Source organism: Stegostoma tigrinum, chromosome 14, assembly GCF_030684315.1.
Source record: "Stegostoma tigrinum isolate sSteTig4 chromosome 14, sSteTig4.hap1, whole genome shotgun sequence".
NCBI lineage: Eukaryota > Metazoa > Chordata > Chondrichthyes > Orectolobiformes > Stegostomatidae > Stegostoma > Stegostoma tigrinum.
In genome coordinates, this window is record NC_081367.1 from 73,129,248 (window position 1) to 73,150,077 (window position 20,830).

General features: G+C 41.2%; 1 protein-coding gene across 7 annotated transcripts in view; it reads right to left on the bottom strand.

Annotated features, from left to right (window-relative positions):
* The window catches only part of trpc1 (transient receptor potential cation channel, subfamily C, member 1), a 110,733-nt gene that overhangs the window by 44,477 nt on the left and 45,426 nt on the right, over window positions 1-20,830 (bottom strand). For all 7 annotated transcript variants that reach the window (XM_048542098.2, XM_048542101.2, XM_048542097.2 and 4 more), the window contains 2 exons: window positions 14,029-14,168; window positions 10,888-11,031 (listed from right to left, as the gene is read on the bottom strand). In XM_048542098.2, the coding sequence (XP_048398055.1) occupies window positions 10,888-11,031; window positions 14,029-14,168 (284 nt within the window). The remainder of the gene's footprint in view (window positions 1-10,887; window positions 11,032-14,028; window positions 14,169-20,830) is intronic.

Below are 20,830 nucleotides of genomic sequence, written 5' to 3' on the forward strand. Positions count from 1 at the left end.
TGGGACTTTTTCCACTGGAGTGTAGGAGTTGTCTAGGAGTTGTGTAGTGGTAGCTGTCTTTTCCCTAAGATGGGGAATTTCAAGACTAGTGGGCACATTTTTAAAGGTGAGAGGAGAGAGATTTAACAAAGATATAAGAGGCAAATTTTTTACACAGAGGGCAGTTCACGTGAGGAATGAACTTCACGAAGAAGGGGTGGATGCAAGTACAATTACAATGTTTAGAAGACATTTGGATGGATATATGAATAGGAAAGATTTGGAAGGATATGGGCCAGGAGTAGGCAGGTCGGACTAGTTTAGTTTGGGATTATTTTTAGCAAGGACTGGTTAGACCGAAGGTTCTGTTTCCATGCTGTATGATTCTAGGACTTCTATAAGACAGACAGCCAACCATTTCCAATCAACAGCCAATATGATACTGCAAATCACCATAAAAGGATTCAGAAGAGCATGCCATGATTTTACTTTCCTCGTTCGGATGAAGCTCTTTGTTTCAAGTGACAGTAAGACTGAGATTAGGAACTCACTTTGGAAGGAAACCAAGATTGCAAAACCTGTATTAAGGCTTCAATATAAGGTTGAGCTGACTCTACTGTTTTCAGAATGTACTGCATTGATGGAGGTGTCATCCTTTGAAAGAAATATTAAACAGCATTGATCAGCCTGTATTCCCACAATATAGTACACGTGAGACTAAAAGGATATTGTATTGTACTGTAACCACTCAGTGGATATTAAAAGACTTTTTCCTTCAAAAATTTTGTCAAAATTTCTCAACATCCTGCACAATATTCCTCCCTCAAACAAAATCATCTTAACATGTTGATCGATATTAATCAAACAATGAGGTATTTATTAAGATATTATGATGCAAAATGTCTGCCCCATTTGCCTTCATTTATTTTAGAAGTAAGAAAGTCTATATTTGTGTAAGTATCATGACCAAATCATGAATAAGCTGCTACATCTGCGTGGCACCAGCTTTTCAGAATTGAGAATCAGTCTTCAACAACTAGTAGATCTGGTTAAGCATCAAACATACAGAAATCCAACACAGTATCTGGGGCTAATTCTGTCAAATTAATATAGCTTTAGGAGTATTTTAAATCAATTGCAGAATTTATATGTAAAAGCAGTACATGGAAGAGAGAAGCATTGATGTACATTTGGTTTTCTTTCTCAAAGACAATTCTTAAAACCCCTCGTTCATTATTAATTACTGATCCTGATGAAATTGGCTTAGCAGAATCCCAAATGACACTTTAAATCAATGGTGAAATATGAGTGTGTGTGCCAACCTTCTTATAGTGGCCTCCTGGCTATTTGTACACTTTTGACAGTGTTGACTTTAAAAAAAAATCCCTTAATAGCAGTCCCATTTAATTAATAACATCTCAAAAGGGATGTTTTGACTGTGAAAGAAGTTGCTTGAAATCATATAAAACACTCAGGTCTGTGACTTTCTTTTTTACAAGTTCCTAGTCCAACTGGAACACAACCAGTACTTATCTGGTGCCTGCTTATTTTTAGAATTCTAAAAGCAGCAAGTATTCTGTGGACTAGTGTGTTGGATGCTGGAGATTTGAGGCTTTGTGAAGAAGAAACGCACCAAAACATACAAGCATCTTATTCGATCTTAATGTAGGTGTGTGCTGTATCTTCATCTTACATACTCTAGTGAAATGCTTAAACATTGAAGTTACTCAATGTTAAATATAATGCTGATAAAATAATATTTCTAAAAAATTTTAAAAAAGAGAGATGCAAAGTTGTGCTGATAGAACACATCAAGTCCATGGGTTGTTCTACTGCACTACATGGTCTTCCTGCAAGTTCTTATTTCTGTTAGATTTATAACATTACTTGTTCCCCACCACCCACAAGTTCCCAGTTGATACAATCATAAAGTTATACAGCATGGAAACAGACCCTTCAGTCCAACTCAACCATGCCGACCAGATATCTTAAACTAATCTAGTCCCAAATGCCAGCATTTGGCCCATATCCCTCTCAACCATTGATGATAATGGGAACTGCAGATGCTGGAGAATCCAAGATAATAAAATGTGAGGCTGGATGAACACAGCAGGCCCAGCAGCATCTCAGGAGCACAAAAGCTGATGTTTCAGGCCTAGACACTTCATCAGAGAGGGGGATGGGGTGAGGGTTCTGGAATAAATAGGGAGAGAGGGGGAGGCGGACCGAAGATGGAGAGAAAAGAAGATAGGTGGAGAGGAGAGTATAGGTGGGGAGGTAGGGAGGGGATAGGTCAGTCCAGGGAAGACGGACAGGTCAAGGAGGTGGGATGAGGTTAGTAGGTAGGAGATGGAGGTGCGGCTTGGGGTGGGAGGAAGCTATGTTCATCCAGCCTCACATTTTATTATCCCTCTCAACCATTCCTACTTATATACCCATACAGATGCCTTTTAAATGTTATAATTGAACCTGCCTCCATCACTTCCTTTGGCAGCTTGTCCCATACATGCACCACCTGCTGCTGGACAATGTTTGCTGCTCAGGTCCCTTTTAACCTTTTGCCCCTCATTTTAAATCTATGCTCTCTACTTTTGTACTCCTCTATCCCGAGAAAAAGATGACTATTTACCCTATCCACACCCCTCATGATTTCATAAACCTCTATGAAGTCAGCCCTCTGCCTCTGACGCTCCAGGGAAAAACGCCTCAACCTACTCAGCCCTTCCTACAGCCCAAATCCTCCAATCCCAGCAAAACCTTTATAAATCTTTTCTGAATCCTTTCAAGTTTAACAACATCCTTCCAATAGAAGAGAGACCAGAATTCAACACAGTATTCTAAAAGTGGCCTAACAAATGTCCTATAGCGGCACAACATGACATCCCAACTCCTATACTCATTGCATTGTACAATGAAGACAAGAGTGCGGAATGCCTTCTTAACCACTATATCTACCTGCGACTCCACTGTGGAACCTTAATAAATATCCTGCCTTCCTCACGTTAGATTTGGTGTTAGTTGTTCTTCTTATTCTTCATTTCAAAGGTACTGTTGTTGGCATCCTTCCCTCTTGGTAAGGGTGGTGGTCAGTTCATATGACACTCCAGCATTAAAGGTGGAAGAGACAAATATTGGATTAGAAACTGGCTTTCTGTAAGAAGGCAAAGAGTGGTGGTTGATGGAAAATATTCAGCCTGGAGTCCGGTTACTAGTGGTATGCCTCAAGGATCTGTTTTGGGTCCATTGCTCTTAGTCATTTTTATAAATGACTTGGATGCAGGCATAGGTGGATGGGTTAGTAAAGTTGGCAGATGGCACTAAAGTCGGTGGAGTGTGGACGAATGTTGCCGGTTGCAGGGAGACTTAGATAAACTGCAGAATTGGGCTGAAAGGTGGCAAAAGGTGTTCAATGTGGATAAATGTGAGGTGATTCACTTTGGGAAGAATAATAGGAAGGCAGAATACTCGGTCAATGGAAAGATTCTGGGTAGTGTGGATGTGCAGAGAGATCTTGGTGTCCATTTACATAGACCCCTTAAAGTTGCCACCCAGGTTGATAGTGCTGTTAAGAAGGCTTATGGTGTGTTAGGTTTTATTGGTCGGGGGATTGAGTTCTGGAGCCGTGATGTCATGCTGCAACTGTACAAAACGCTAGTGCGGCCTCACTTGGAATATTGCGCGCAGTTCTAGTTGCCCCATTACATGAAGGATGTGGAAGCATTGGAAAGGGTGCAGAGAAGTTTTACCAGGATGTTGCCTGGTCTGGAGCGAAGGCCCTATAAAGAAAGGCTGAGGGACTTGGGTCTGTTCTCATTGGAGAGAAGGAGGGGAGGAGGGGATTTAATAGAGACATACAAGATGATCAGAGGACTAGATAGGGTGGACAGTGAGAGTCTTTTTCCGAGGATGATGACGTCAGCTTGTACAAGGGGGCATAGCTACAAATTGAGGGGTGATAGATTGAAGACAAATGTCAGAGACAGGTTCTTTACTCAGAGAGTGGTAAGGGCGTGGAACGTCCTGCCTGCCAATGTAGTTAACTCAGCCACATTAAGGGCATTTAAACAGTCCTTAGATAAGCATATGGATGATGACGGGATAGTGTAGGGGATGGGCTAAGATTAGTTCACACGTCGGTGCAACATCGAGGGCCGAAGTGCCTGTTCTGTGCTGTATTGTTCTATGTTCTATATGGGAAACAGATTCTGCCACAAAATGCCATGTCTGAAGTTTATCAGGTGCTATTGTGGGACAATGTTTTTGGTATTGGTCCCTGTTGCCAAACTGCTGTAAGCCAATGATCATCAGGGGAGCAAATGCCAGCTCATAGATGATGCCACCATTTCCTATGGTGTCAGCTGGTATCTTCCAAGTGTATGAGAGAAACAATGTTTAGCGCCTTCGTGTTGTACTCGGAGACATCCTCGAAATGAAACTGTGGGTGTCCTGCTGGTAATCTAGGTCAGTTTACCTCACCACACAGAAAATCCTCAATATGTGCCTGTCTTCTTCGCATGTGAACAAGTAAAATCACCTCTGCTTGACAAACATCAATATACTTGCAAGATTTGGCTTTCAGATGATTGTTACATACTTGATTTTGTCCTTCCATAAGGCTCTCAGAACACATTATAAACAGCACAGATGAAAATTGTTGTGCTTCCTTTCTTGATAACTGTAAGTGTTTTCATTTAATTCATTCACAAGATATCAGCTTCTTTGGTTGTGCCAGCATTTATTGTCCATTTCTAATTGCCTGGAATGCAGTTAAGAGTCGAATACATTGCTGTGGGGTTGGAGTCACATGTAAGCCAAACCAGGTAAAGAGTGCACAATTCCTTCCCTGAACGGCGAGAGAACCAGGTGGGTTTTTCCAACAATCGATAATGGTTTCATGTTTGTGATTAGACTGTTAATTCCAGATTTTTTTTTGAATGGGTCCTTGGATTAATAATCCAGCAGTAATATCATTAGGCCATTGCTTCCCTATTTTACAGCTGTACAAGAAGCTGTTGAGAGCTAAGCCTCATAAATCAGGATCTTGGTAATTGTCAGTCTGACATTATTCCACACACTTCGTGAATCAATTAATCAATGGTGGCAGCTGCTTTCCCCATACATGCAATGAGTTTTGCATCAAGAGACAGGATGTTTGTCACTGTGGGCGTAAGGTAGGAAGTTTACTATTCATTTCCAGCCAGGTGTTAATAACATGGCCAAAGCTAGAGATGTGACCACAGTCTCAGTTTTCTTGACACATATAATTAGGATGAGCAAGTTACAGGCACCAGCCTTTGCAGCGGATTTCCATGTAGTTCTGTCAGCATTACCATAGAGTCATCCAGCATGGAAACAGGCACTTTAGTCCAAGTCGCCCAGGCCAAACAGATATCCTAAATTAAGCTAGTCCTATCTGTCAGCATTTGGCCAATATCCCTCTAAACCCTTCCTATTCACGTACCCACCCAGATGCGTTTTAAATACTGTAATTATACCAGCCTCCATCACTTCCTTTGACACCTCATTCCATACATGCACCACACTGTGAAAAAGTTGCCCCTTAGGTCCCTTGTAAATTTTTCTCCTCTCACCGTAAACCTATGGTCTCTAGTTTTGGACTCCCCTGCCCTGGGAAAAAGACCTTGGCTATTCACTCTATACCCCTTATGATTTTATTAACTTTTATAACATCACCCCTCAGCTGCTGACACTCTAGGGAAAATAGCTCCAGCCTATTCAGTCTCCCTATAGCTCAAACCCTCCAACCCTGGCAGCATTCTTGTAAATCTTTTCTGAACCCTTTCAAGTTTCACAACATTCTTCCTATGACAGGCAGACCAGAATTAAACATAGTATTCCATAAGTGGCCTAACCAAAGTCCTGGATGACACCTAAATGATCTCCCAACTCCTATACTCAATGCATTGACCAATAATGGCAAGCAGGCCAAATGTCATCTTTACCATCCTGTCTACCTGCAACTCTACTTTCAAGGAACTATGAAGAGGCACTTCAAGGTCTCCTTGTTCAGCAACACTCCCCAAGATTTCATCATTAAGTGTATTAGTCCTGCCCTGATTTGCCTTTCCACAATGCAGCATCTCACATTTATCTAAATTAAACGCCATTCCTCAGGCCACCACTCCATCTGATCAAAGTATTCACTGATCACGATGTATTGTGCTTTAGTCTTTTCTTTCCATCTGGACAGGTTGTAGAGTTTGTCCTCAGACCTGGAATTCTTTGCATATCTACAGGGTAGTCAAACAGCAGGGGTATGGAGGAGAAAATACCAAATAAAGTAGGAGCTAGGACACAGCTCTGTTTCATTCCTTTCTGTACCCAGAAATTGTCAGAGGAGTGAATAGGTAATTTCCACAAAATCTTGTAGACTCCCGCTATGCTGTCAATATCAGAAAAGTAAGGTAGATAGGTATATTTTTAAAAATTGGAGATGTTATGACATACCTGTGGAACAAGAGAAACTTGAACCCTGGGTTCCCCAGGCCATGGCAACACAACAGCCTCTTACATCTGTACCTGCTTTAGTGGGGTTTGAACCTACGTTCTCACAGCATTAGCTTGGGGGTCTGGATTACCAGCTCAGTGTCATTACCAGTGCACCTCTGCCCACATCTTGCTATCTCCCTCTTCTTAGGCAGTTCCTCAGGACCGATGACATCTTGCTTCCATGTTGATTTGATGGTTTCTGGACTGGCTGATAAGTTAGACTGCCACATGCAGGATAGATGGTGCTTGCAAGTTTAGGTGGATTAGTTCTCTTGGAGGTTCATGAACCCTCTCCAATACCTCAACTTTGCCTCCCGATGAAGTCTCACTCCCCACATTTCCCCAAGGGGAAGAACAGTGTCTGTGTGATGATATGTTTAAAAAGAAACTGTTGATTACATTTCTCAAATGGTCCAGCAGGAAACTGATCCTACACTTATCTTTTTGTCAGTACACGGAGATCATGTCCATGGTACCTCTGGCAATAGAGGCAGATGTGTGTGTGTTTCTGTATATACCCATCTAGAAGTAAATGTATCTTTTAAGCATGATCCTTGGTAAAGTCTTCCCAGTGATGCAAAGAAATGGGATATGCCCAGCATACGTTCCGATCTCCTTTGGTTTTTTTGTGCATTGAATGGATTCTCCCTACCATTGGAGTAAGGGTCTGGAAAGCATCACAGTAGATGTGACTTAGATAAACTTCAGCAGTTCATCTGGGATTTCATCCTTGATGGTGGGGGTGGGGGGGGGGGGGGGGTCAAGAACGGGGACAGGTGTGTCCTCCTGCTTTGTCAGCAGTCAGTGGCCTTTTCAAGCTCAAAAGGTGACAGTTCTTTAAGCATGACAGGAACCACAAAAATGCAAATGTATGTTACCAGGCATCAGAATGCTCTTACTTTCTATGCAGCACTGTTAAAGGAAAAAAAAACCATTGAGTACAAAGTCTATTTCTTTTCTCCATCTCTCTGTGGACATTGACTGTCTAATACACAGTTTCCCACAATGACCTGACTGCAACCATGTACTCAAAATGTGAGGAATCCTAGGCACAAATCTAGATCCATTCACTTTGCTACTATAGCATTCAGGAGAGAAATCTTTCAGTAGCATTTTGGTTGGGAATGTGGCGCCTGACAGGAGTTTCATGAGTAGTTGCTGTATTTGCCACGTCTCTGCTTTTACACATGTTGTCAGAGGCAGTACGAAAGCAAAGCTCTTCTCAACGATGAGATGGACGATGAAAAATGTCCAAAAGAGGAACCAAAAATGACTAGAACAAAACCAGAAATCTGAGTTATAATTTGAAACTCAAATCTGGATGTTTTGGTTTGACATGCATCAGGTCAGTCATGGGGAATGGGCATTTGGTCAGATCGGGGAAGGGATGATTTGTGGAAAGTACATAAGTACATTGTTTGTGTCAAAGGTTTGAATCTCTGGCACCTGCCTGCCCCACAGGTTAGGGGGTCCAGTAGAGTTCGACAGTTATGCAAAGCAGAATGGAATGCTTAGCAGTCTCCAGAAAATTGCACTTTGTTCCTTTCTAAGGGTGCCAGACATTCACCCTCCAATTTCTTGCCTATTTGAAGGGACAGGTCATAGTCAAAGTCATGACTCCTAATTAGTCTCTACGTCCACCTAGTCTAAAGACTGATCTCTCTGATTTCCTTGAATGACCTGACAGGCTAATATGTGCTAATGTATGGAATTCATAGCACTGACTGACTCCGTCTCCATTTCATTTGCTTGGAGATTCTGTGCTTACAAGATCCCAAAAGCCTTCCCAGTATATGCTGTAACCAAGAATACCCATTAACCAGAACATTTCACCTTGCTAGAGTTACAGCTGGATTTTTGGACTTTAATACACCAGCCCTGGCATCTGGAAAAACTCTGCAAGCCTGGCAACATCAGTGGATAGAAATCAGAGTTAACATTTCAGGTTCAATGACCCTTCTTCAGAATTAACGGTAGCTAGGAAAAAATTGGCTTTTTCGGAAGATAAGGTACAGGGGATAGAGGTTAAGGAATAAATGATAGGTGGAGTGGGAGCCCAAAAAATGAGAAGAACAGTTGCACAGACAAAGGAACGTATAATGATCAGCCTAAGAGAATGAATAGCTGCTAATGGGGACTATTAGTGGCTAACAATGAATTGTATGTAATATGAGAGAATGGGGCCTGGTGTGTGGGGATTGGGTAAGGTCATGGGAGAAGGTGGACCAAGCCTGAAAACTGTTGAACAAAGATTGAATGCGGAAGGCTGTTGAGTTCCCAACCAGAAATATTTAGTAGCTGTTCATTCTCCCAGGCTGCTCATTATCTGCACCTTTGTCCAACTGTTTTTCTCTCACTTTGGGTTCTATCTCCGCCTATTGTTTACTCCTTACCCCCTCCTAAACACCCTATCTTCTGCATTAAAAAATACTTTTTCCTAGCTGCCATCAGTTCTGACGATGGGTTACTGGACTCAAAATGTTACCTCTGATTTCTCTCTACAGACGCTGCCAGATCTGCTGAGCTTTTCCAACAATTTCTGTTTCTGTTTTTATTTAATTCTAGCATTAAATGGTCTGCCATGTTATTCTAATGAAATATTTGCTTATTTACATTAGATCCCCAAAAGGTAGTTTTAAACTGAGACAGCGAATGTATTACTTTTTTAACATTGTGCACTAGAATGCATCGTGATTTTTATCCTTACATGATATGACGATCAACTGAACTGAAAAACAGCATTCAAAACAAACGAAGCCAGAAATTAGCCAGGAATGTGATGTGCAAACAGCACAACGAAGATAAAATTATAATATATATGACATCAATGTCAAAGCAGAAAACACACAACATTGGATTACGCCCTTTGCTCCTTCATCACAACACAGCGTTGTCCCTCTATTTTAGCAGTTACTTACTAAGATATAGCCTGTCTCATTTATGAGCCAACACATCATAGAAGGTCACATATATAGCAACACAGCTACAAAAACTCCTTACACAGAAAAATCGTCATGCTCACAAAAAACCCACAAAATCATCGAAGCTTTAGGTGTGAAGTTTAGCCAGTGTCAAAATATTTGCAATGCAAATACTTTTAGGTTAACAGTACTTGCTGTATAAACTGCTGATTTCAAACTGACTAAAGGTGATGGCAGGAATACCTACAGATAATGCCCACACTGTTCCTCTTTGAGATTTAGAATTCAGGTCAGGCTGGTGTATGAAATGGCAAACAGAAGCATATAAGTATAGTGGCATTATCTGATGGCCCGTATAACAAAACTGCATTACAAAGTTTGTATTTTTTATTCTACAAGCTTCCTTATTACTACAATGTCATGAAGACAAGACAAGATGCACAAGATTTCCAGTTAGAGGGACAAAAGGGGAAATCTGAGTGCAAGGCAACTTTTCTGATTTCCTGGCAGCTGGCGACCAGGAAGAACTGGCAGACAAATTAGATCAGGTCCCCCTTTTAGGACAGTCTAAGACCAGAGGCAAAATCTCAGATGAACAAGTCTCACATTTAAGATGGCGATGAGGAGAAATTTATTCTCTCAGAGCTGCGAATCTGTGAAATTCTTTGCAACAGTGTGTGTTGAGGCTGAGATAGATTTTTACTCAGTAAGGGAATCAAGGGAAATGAGGGAAAAAGAAGGAAAATGGAGTTGAGGATTATCAGATCAGCCATAATCACACTGAATAGTGGAACAGACTCTGGGGGCTGAATGGCCTACTTCTGCTCCTACTTCTTATGGCCTTGGCCTACGACCTATGTTGTAGAGACGGAAGAGTGACAAAACAAATCTATGAAAAAAATTCTTTAATTACATAAGATAAAGAGAGGGGAACATAATAAACAATGCACAGAAAATGAAGAAGCAAAGATTCCAGTATACAAAATAATGGGGTGTTACAAATGGGTACAGCATATACAGAATCTTAGATATAACACAGTATGGAACTGGAAGAACGCAGGAGGCCAGGCAGCATCAGAGGAGCAGCAAAGTTGATGTTTCGGGTCGGGACGTTTCTAAAAAAGGGTCCTGGCCCAAAACGTCAACTTTCCTGCTCCTCTGATGCTGCCTGGCTTGCTGGTTCTTCCAGCTCCATACTGTATTATCTCCGACTCCCGCATCTGCAGTTCTTGTATATCCACATGCAGAATCTCAGCTGTGCTATGGGACAAGCAAGAAAGGCAGTCAAGGCACTGGCCTAGACAGAGAAAGAAGATAAATTAGAGAAAACAGATCATGCAAGGGTAGTCTTTTACATATCTCAATGGCTGGTTCAGAAGTACTCTTATCAGAAACCTGGAGCTAAGTCATCTACCCACAATTTATATCACAGTGTACTCAAAAGGGCACAAATATTCAGATAACATGAATACAGTACCTGCAGTGGTCCAAGGATGGAACTAGTCGTGTACATAAAGAAAAGTCGTAAGTAACTGAGAATGTTGCCAAAAGCAAACAGACCCTCTGCCACTAAAGTGGGATGGAAAGCATCCCAATCCTTTCTGTCTCCAATCGCATGGAACTAGAGAGACATTGGAAAGATTCAGTTTGTACAAGGAATAATGTGACTTAGGAGATTACACTTACTTTTTAGAAGTAAACATGCAATTGCTAATCCAAAAATATAACTATTATGTAACTGTAGCCAATACACTCTCCTAGCTCATTTATGAATTTAATTATGATATTGTGTCTCATGGTCAATGTCACAATTTCAACCAAAGCCCAAGCAACCAACTAATGTTTGAATGCTTCTGGGAAGATTGTCCATAGCAAACTGGGAAGCTCTGCTAATTGGTAAAGCAACCAAGAAACAGTAGAATGTTCAAAGAAACATTTGATGCTATTCAGAAGCAGTTTGTATCCATTAGAAAGAAAAGTTCCATCTCACAAAAAGCACAGCCACGGACATTTGAGGTGGTAAGGGACAGCATAAAATTAAAAGAAAAGGCTTACACTCATGCAAAGAATAGTACAGATCCCACAGAAAGGGACAAACATGAAGAGTAATAAAGGGCCACAAGGCAAGAGTGGCTAAAAAGGATTATGAAAGGAAACTTGAAAGAGATATAAAAGACAATGAGTGATTTTACAGTTATATGGAGGAAAAGTGACTGTTAAGAGTACTACTGGCCCACTGAAAGCTGAGAGTGGGGGTATTATCAATGATCATGGGGAAATGGCAGATATGCTGAACAATTATTTTGCCTCAGTATTCATAGCAGAAATAGAAGATAGTTTGCAGCAAGTGCCAAAGAAATTGACACAGGAGCAAAGCAGGGTCCAAATAAAATTAGCTGAATCATTAACAGTGGGAAAGCTAATGGAAGCAAGAGTGACAAATCCCCAGGATCTGATGATTTCCACCCACAGACATTAAAAGGAGATAGGAGAGCACATTAAAAGACTACAGTCAGGGCACCACCAAAGGTCCCTGCATTCAGGAGCCGTGCCTCTGGATTGGAAATGTGCTTATGTCGCTCTGTTCTTTAAGAGGTGTGACATAAGGAAACCGGGAATTACAGACCAGTTGGCCTGGCATCTATGGCCAGGAAGTTGTTGAAGCCTATAATCAAGGACAGGGTGACTGCTCATCTGAAAAATTTTGGCCAATCAGGGAGTCAGCATGGATTCAGGAAGGGTAGGGCATTTTTTGAAAAGGTGACAAAAGTAAGTTGATGGATGCTATTTGTACGGACTTCCAGAAGGCTTCTGATAAAGTCCCACACAAGAGACTGTTAGCCAAGGTGCAAGCCCAAAGAATTGATGGCGAGTTACTGACAATGAATAGGAAATTGGTTGAGGTGGCAGGAAACAGAGTTGGAATAATGGGTAAGCACTCAAATTGGCAAGATGTGACCAGTGGTATCCCACAGGGGCTACAATTATTCAAAGTATTTTCAAACAACTTGGATAATGGCATAAGCAGTCAAATATCCAAATTTGCTGACAACACAAAATTGGGCAGCCTCATAGACAGTGATGATGACAGCACAAAATAGGATATTGATGGATTAGATGAATGGGTGACGCTGTAACAGATGGAAGTGTAGGCTCAAGGGATTGAATGGCCTACCCCTGTTATAATGTTTCTACGTTTTCAATACTCCTTTCCTCCATGTGGACTCTCAGCCCAGTCTACTTATCAGTGGTACATAATTATTGTTGGTAAAATTCTAGACTCCATTGTTAAGGATTTCTAAATTCCTGGAAGTGCAGATTAGAACAAGTCAGCATGGATTTAGTAAGGGGAGGTCGTGCCTGACAAACCTGTTAGAATTCTTTGAAGAGGTAACAAGTAGGTTAGACCAGGGAAACCCAGTGGATGTCATCTATCTAGACTTCCAAAAGACCTTTGATAAGGTGCCTCACGGGAGGCTGCTGAGTAAGGTGAGGGCCCATGGTGTTCGAGGTGAACTACTGGCTTGGATTGAAGATTGGCTGTCTGACAGAAGGCAGAGAGTTGGGATAAAAGGCTCTTTTTCGGAATGGCAACCGGTGACAAGTGGTGTCCTGCAGGGTTCAGTTTTGGGGCCGCAGCTGTTCACTTTATATTTTAATGATCTGGATGAAGGGACTGGGGGCATTCTGGCGAAGTTTGCCAATGGTATCGAAGATAGGTGGACAGGCAGGTAGTACTGAGGAGGTGGGGAGGCTGCAGAAAGATTTAGACAGTTTAGGAAAGTGGTCCAGGAAATGGCTGATGAAATTAAACGTGAACAAATGCAAGGTTTTGCACTTTGGAAAAAAGAATACAGGCATGGACTGTTTTCTAAACAGTGCGAAAATTCGTAAAGCAGAAGTGCAAAGGGATCTGGGAGTGTTGGTCCAGGATTCTCTAAAAGTTAACTCACAGGTAGAGTCCGTGATTAAGAAATGTAATGTTGTCGTTTATCTTAAGAGGGTTGGAATATAAAAGCGGTGATGTGCTTCTGAGACTTTATAAGCATTGTGCAGCATTAGTAACAAGATCATGCGCTGATTGTTGAGTCAATGAATGTGTAGTGAGAAAAGTGGCAGGGAATGGTTGAAGAAAAGGTCAAAGCAAGATACTTAAAAAGTCAGGGTAATTACATAACAAGAATTATTCACTGGAATTCTCTCAAAGCGAATCAAAAATATGTCTAGGCCATTCTGGGAAACTCTGAGCATTCTTTCCAATAAGACAAAGGATAACTAAAGAACAGATCAATTCAAATTACAACCATATTCTATCTTATAGCTGGATTCATAATAGTTTTGGCCAAATGCCCAGATCAGATCCCTCACTGAACAGAAAATGAGAGTGTTCAATGAAAAATAAATTCAAAATGGATATTGAAGTATAATGTTTCCTCTTGTCTATTAACAGATAGGACATTTAGACAACTTAACACTTCTAACACAGTGATCTTGTGCAGGTAACTTCATAATCAGGTTCTTGTCTACTTATTTAACTTTTGCAACATCTCCTTTCACTCAATGAGTAAGCAGTTTTCACATCCAAATAGGACCAGACTCACCCTTCTCCCTTGTTTACCTTATTATGGGCCACAACTTTGAGAGCAAATGTTGCTAAATACAATGAGTTCATGACAAAACTGAGTTGATTTCGAGATTCCTCCATAAAATCTTCAAGTCCATCATACCACAGTCTCTTCACATCTGACCACACCATTCCTAGAGACAAATTGTATATTAGCACATTCCAGAGGAGAAATGATACATTCAAACCACTGAGTCAACAACGTCTGGGTTTACAAACTGCATGCAGAGAATAATGACAATGTTTCTCAGTGTTAAGACCTACTACTGGCAAGTGTTACTATCACTGCAATATGCAACATTTCTCAATTTTAAAAACTGCATTATATTAACCTAAACAAATACTCAAAGCAAGGATAATGTTATTGAAATAGTAAAGAAGTCTGGATTACTTATTCTTTAGGGTTTTGCAAATTAGTTAGCATTCAATTTGGAATTAAAACTGAAAATAACTTTTTCTTCTAATCAACCTGTTCAGAGATGGTGGGACTTGAACCTAGGCGCCCACAGTCCAGGGGTAAAAACACTATTGTCAGAAAAACCCACCTAGTTCACAAATGTCCTTTAGGGAAGGAAACTGCCATCTTTATCTGGTCAGGCCTACACGTGACTCCAGACCCACAGCAATGTGGCTGACTCTGATCTGCCCTCTGGGCAATTAGGGATGCGCAATAAATGCTGGTGTAGCCAGAGACACTCTCATCCTGTGAATGAATAAAGAAAAAAAGACTATCCGTGCCACAAAGATAGCCCCTTACATCTATGGACAATATCTTATTCACTGATACAGTAATACTAATCTGCTGAATACATTTATATTTACATAGCACATTTAAGTGTTCAGATTAATACTATCTTCCTAAAAAAAAGCAAACTACTGCTGGAAATGATGCTGGAAGTGTGAAAATAAAATCAGCAGTCCTTGAAACTCAGAGTATCCATTCTATCATGGCCTTTCAACCTTGTAACCTTCTTTTAGGTCGCTCCTCAGTATTGGACATACAAGTGAAAACGAACCAAGAGCTTCTGTGCCTCTAAGATGCTGTTTGGCCTGCTGTGTTCGTCCAGCTCCACACTTTGTTATCTCAGATTCTCCAGCATCTGCAGTTCCCACTATCTTCATCCAATCTCTCCTCATGGTTAATACCTCTAAACCAGATATCCTATTAAACCGTTTCAGAGATAGCAGGAACTGCAGATGCTGGAGAATCTGAGATAACAAGGTGCAGAGCTGGGTGAACACAGCTGGGCAAGCAGAAGCAGAGGAGCAGGAAGGCCTAGACCCCGAAACACTAGCCTTCCTGCTCCTCTGATGCAGCTTGGCCTCCTGTGTTCATCCAGCTCTATACCTTGTTATCCTATTAAACCGTTTCAGTACCCTATCTAAAGTTTCCACATCCTTCTCAAAGTGTGATGACCAGAACTGCACACACATTTCCAAATTCTACTATATTACTCCCAAACCTATGTGCTCTGATTTTGCACAATAGCCTCTTTACGAGATTTTATCAAAAGCTTTTTGAAAATCTAACTATACCACATCCACTGATTCTCACTCATTTTATCTTTGATAGAAAAGTGTTCTTTTGGTTTTACCATTTATAATAATACGAAAAATAATTGCTTTCTTGAGTTTCTTACCATAAACGTGATTTTAAACACTTGAGTTTGAAAGCTCAGTGTGCAACATGAAAGGAGCTGAATAGTTTGCACTTTTCAGCAAAAATGTCGTCAGGAATGCGTCTTGCTAACTTTACTTTCTAGAAGCTCAAACTGTGTTATCCAAAAGCACCTATATCAGTGTAATGCTCAAGAAATACAGACTTGGTATAAACAGTAGTCTGTGAACAAAGGCATGTGTGGAGTTTGCAGCTCCTGAGTGAACAGTAGCTGGAATACTTTCAACAGTTTTGGGCCCCTTATACATGATTTAGATGAGAATATAGATTGGTGATGTAGTGGACAGTGAAGAAGGTTATCTAAGATTACAAAGAGATCTTGATCAATTAGGTCAATGGGCTGAAGAGTGGCAGGTGGGGTTTAATTTGGATAATACTAGGCAATGCATTTTGGTAAAACAAACAAGGGCAGAACTTATACAATTAAAAGTAGGGCCTTCGGTGGTTGTGTAGAATAGAGAGGCCTAGGGATTCAAGTACATAATTTTTTAAAGTTTGCATAACATGTAGACAAGATGGTGAAGACATTTAACAAGTTTGGCTTAATTGCTTAGGCCTGAGAATAGGAGTTGGGATGACATGTTGAGATTATTTAGGACATGGTGAGGTCTCTTCTGGAATACTGTGACCAGTTTAGGTTGCCCTGTTATAGGAAGATATTATTAAGCTGGAGAGGATTCAGGAAAGATTTACCTGGATGTTATTGGAAATGAAGGGTTTGAATTAGGAGAGGATGGATAGGCCTTTATTCAGATTTGGCTTTTTGTTACCAATCTCCTGAACTTCTAAACTAACAGCAAGTGCATAAACAGAGTCAAGGCTAACTGCATCAAAAGTACACCCAATAGTGAATTACAAAGCTCAAATAGCTCAAAAATGGTCTGAGGAGAGCCAGGAGGGGACACGAGAAAGGCTTGGCAGAAGGAATCCGGGAAAACACAAAGGCATTTTACACTTACGTGAGGAATAAGAGAATGGTCAAAGAAAGAGTAGGGCCAATCAGGGATAGCATAGGGAACTTGTGTGTGGAGCCTGAGGAGGTAGGGGAAGCCCTAAATGAGTTTTTTGCTTCTGTCTTTACGAAAGAAACGAACTTTGTAGTGAATGAAACCTTTGAAGAGCAGGTGTGCATGCTGGAATGGATAGAGATAGAGGAAGCTGATGCGCTGAAAATTTTGTCAAACATTAAGACTGACAAGTCGCCAGGCCCGGACCAGATTTGTCCTCGGCTGCTTTGGGAAGCGAGAAATGCAATTGCTTCGCCACTTGCGAAGATCTTTGCATCCTCGCTCTCCACTGGAGTCGTACCTGAGGACTGGAGAGAGGCAAATGTAATTCCTCTCTTCAAGAAAGGAAATAGGGAAATCCCCGGCAATTATAGACCGGTAAGTCTCACGTCTGTCGTCTGCAAGGTGTTAGAAAGGATTCTGAGGGATAAGATTTATGACCATCTGGAAGAGCATGGCTTGATCAAATACAGTCAACACGGCTTTGTGAGGGGTAGGTCATGCCTTACAAACCTTATCGAGTTTTTTGAGGATGTGACTAGAAAAGTTGATGAGGGTCGAGCTGTGGATGTGGTGTATATGGACTTCAGTAAGGCATTTGATAAGGTTCCCCATGGTAGGCTCATTCAGAAGGTCAGGAGGAATGGGATACAGGGGAACTTAGCTGCTTGGATACAGAATTGGCTGGCCAACAGAAGACAGCGAGTGGTAGTAGAAGGAAAATATTCTGCCTGGAAGTCAGTGGTGAGTGGGGTTCCACAGGGCTCTGTCCTAGGGCCTCTACTGTTTGTAATTTTTATTAATGACTTGGATGAGGGGATTGAAGGATGGGTCAGCAAGTTTGCAGACGACACAAAGGTCGGAGGTGTCGTTGACAGTGTAGAGGGCTGTTGTAGGCTGCAGCGGGACATTGACAGGATGCAGAGATGGGCTGAGAGGTGGCAGATGGAGTTCAACCTGGATAAATGCGAGGTGATGCATTTTGGAAGGTCGAATTTGAAAGCTGAGTACAGGATTAAGGATAGGATTCTTGGCAGCGTGGAGGAACAGAGGGATGTTGGTGTGCAGATACATAGATCCCTTAAAATGGCCACCCAAGTGGACAGGGTTGTTAAGAAAGCATATAGTGTTTTGGCTTTCATTAACAGGGGGATTGAGTTTAAGAGTCGTGAGATCTTGTTGCAGCTCTATAAAACTTTGGTTAGACCGCACTTGGAATACTGCGTCCAGTTCTGGGCGCCCTATTATAGGAAAGATGTGGATGCTTTGGAGAGGGTTCAGAGGAGGTTTACGAGGATGCTGCCTGGACTGGAGGGCTTATCTTATGAAGAGAGGTTGACTGAGCTCGGTCTCTTTTCATTGGAGAAAAGGAGGAGGAGAGGGGACCTAATTGAGGTATAAAAGATAATGAGAGGCATAGATAGAGTTGATAGCCAGAGACTATTTCCCAGGGCAGAAATGGCGAGCACGAGGGGTCATAGTTTTAAGCTGGTTGGTGGAAAGTATAGAGGGGATGTCAGAGGCAGGTTCTTTACGCAGAGAGTTGTGAGAGCATGGAATGCGTTGCCAGCAGCAGTTGTGGAAGCAAGGTCATTGGGGTCATTTAAGAGACTGCTGGACATGTATATGGTCACAGAAATTTGAGGGTGCATACATGAGGATCAATGGTCGGCACAACATTGTGGGCTGAAGGGCCTGTTCTGTGCTGTACTGTTCTATGTTCTATGTTCTAAAGTAACAGAGGAATGGGAAATCCAAATTAACCTTGTACTCAAATTACAAATAGAAAACACAGCATTACATTGTTAAATATGCTATACGTCACTGATAGCTTCAGTCAAGATACAATGCATGAACACAACTTTTCAGTCATTGCTTACTTTTCAAATTAGCATTTCCCACATAAACAGCAATACCAATAAATTGTTTTTAAGAACATTTCCAAATAAACATAAAGGTAGGCATCCAAAAAAATCTTCATTCACAAGCCCTTGAAGCTTCCTGCGGTGACTGTTCAACTTTTGCCAACTCCCTGTTACCACCTTCTGTCCCTTCTGTCATGCCCTAACAGTACTCCTCTTTCACAAGCAAGCAAATGCCTCCCATAGCTACACTGTGAAAGATGCAGGAAAAAACCTACAACTTGAAAGATCATTTCCAGGGCATATTATAAAACTCCCTTTCTATGGCACAAACAATCATTCAAATGTACTTGCTTAATAATGTCCCTGAAGGGTCTAGGCCCGAAACATCAGCTTTCCTGCTCCTAAGATGCTGCCTGGCCTGCTGCGTTCATCCAGCTCTACACCTTGTTATTTCGGATTCTCCAGCATCTGCAGTTACTATTATCTCTGATACAATTTTAACCCCACTGCAAAGCCTCTTCTAAGGATGCCTACCCTGAGGAAGTTACCCTCCTCCCTCCAGACAAACCTCAGGGGATCTCTCTCCCACTGCATCTACTCTTGTAATCTCTTCGGCTTTGAAAAAAGATTTTCTGATGAAGGGTCTAGGCCCAAAACGTCAGCTTTTCTGCTCCTAAGATGCTGCTTGGCCTGCTGTGTTCATCCAGCTCTACACCTTGTTATGCCTGAAATATGTTTCTTTTTAGGGTCTTTTCTATGCAGTACAATGGCCCTAGTTCAAAGAGATGATCTTTATCTTGTAGGACTCAGATATTTAATACTAGACTTTGAGAAATTTGCAATTCCCTGACCACGAAAATATAGGAATAGGAGAAGGCTCATTCAAAGCTTTGAGCCTGTTCCACCTCCCTATCAGTTCACAACTGAGCAATATCCAACCTCAACACCCATCTATGTCCTGTGACCTTTCATAATATTGTCTAATATAAATGTACCAATCTCAGTTTTGAAAGCTTCAAAGTACCACCAGAGTTCCATTAACCAGTGTGAAGTGGTCCTTCCTGATTTCACTCTTGAATGGCTTTGCTTTTATGGTCATATTGTCAAGTTCTGTTTATTCGCCAGAGGTAATAAAGTCACTGTATCTACCCTGTCAATTTTTATTTTGATCACTGTAAGTACTTTGATATCAACTCTCAGTCTTCTATACTCAAAGGCTTAGAAAATAAGTTAATGCTGCCTGACCTGAATGCAACTTTTTAAGTCTCCCAGTATCATTCTATTGGAACTGTACTGCACCAAGCAAGGCCAATATATTACTCCAGGGGTACCACATCCATAACTCAACACAACACTCCAAGTGGAATCTGGCCAAGGTTGTCTACACTGTAGCAATAATTACTTCATCCTTTGTACTCTAGCCTCCTTGAAATAAAGGCCAATGTGATTTACCTTACTGATTACTGGTTCTTAATGGTGTATTTACATTGATACCCTATCGCTGCACTCTTTCACAGTTTCTATTTTTCATAATTTGGAAAATATTTGATTCTTGTTTCTTAGATCCCATTTCTCCCTCAGCCCCAGTTTTGGTTACACCTTTATACTGTCTAATCTACACCTTCGATTCTTTCAGGATACCACACTTCCAAAAAAAAAATCTTTTCTCTTGTCAATGACTGCTTAGTTCTACATTTTGAGGTATATGTTTCTGTTAATGAATGTCTTGGGATGTTGCACAGGTGATTAAATGGGCACAGGATATGGATAATTTCTGACTCATTATACCTTTGGAATGTCAAAACTTTCATAACCTCTGTGAACTTCCACTACAGTTTACCAGTATGCTCATTTTAATTGTATTTTAAGGCAGGGCATTTGTTGCAACAGTTATGCAAGAGTGAACTGCAAAGTGATTGTTGCTAAGACTCATGCTTTCGGCTGGAACTAAATGCTGCTACTTCTTATGTTCTCCCCAGTCTGAGTAATTAGAGCATTTTCAGCAGCGGTCACTAAACAATCATCACATATGCCTTCCCTTTGAATGGGTATAATCAGGGCAATTGCAGGGCATTCATCTTTGTCCAGGTGAAAATCTGCCAAGTGTTAATCCTAGAATCTTGCTCATACACACAATTCAGTACTTTATCAGATGATACGCTTGCCCTTGAACCCCCATAAGTGACTTAACTATAATTATAATCAGATAAAAACAAATATAAACTCAACAGATCTGACAGCAGCTG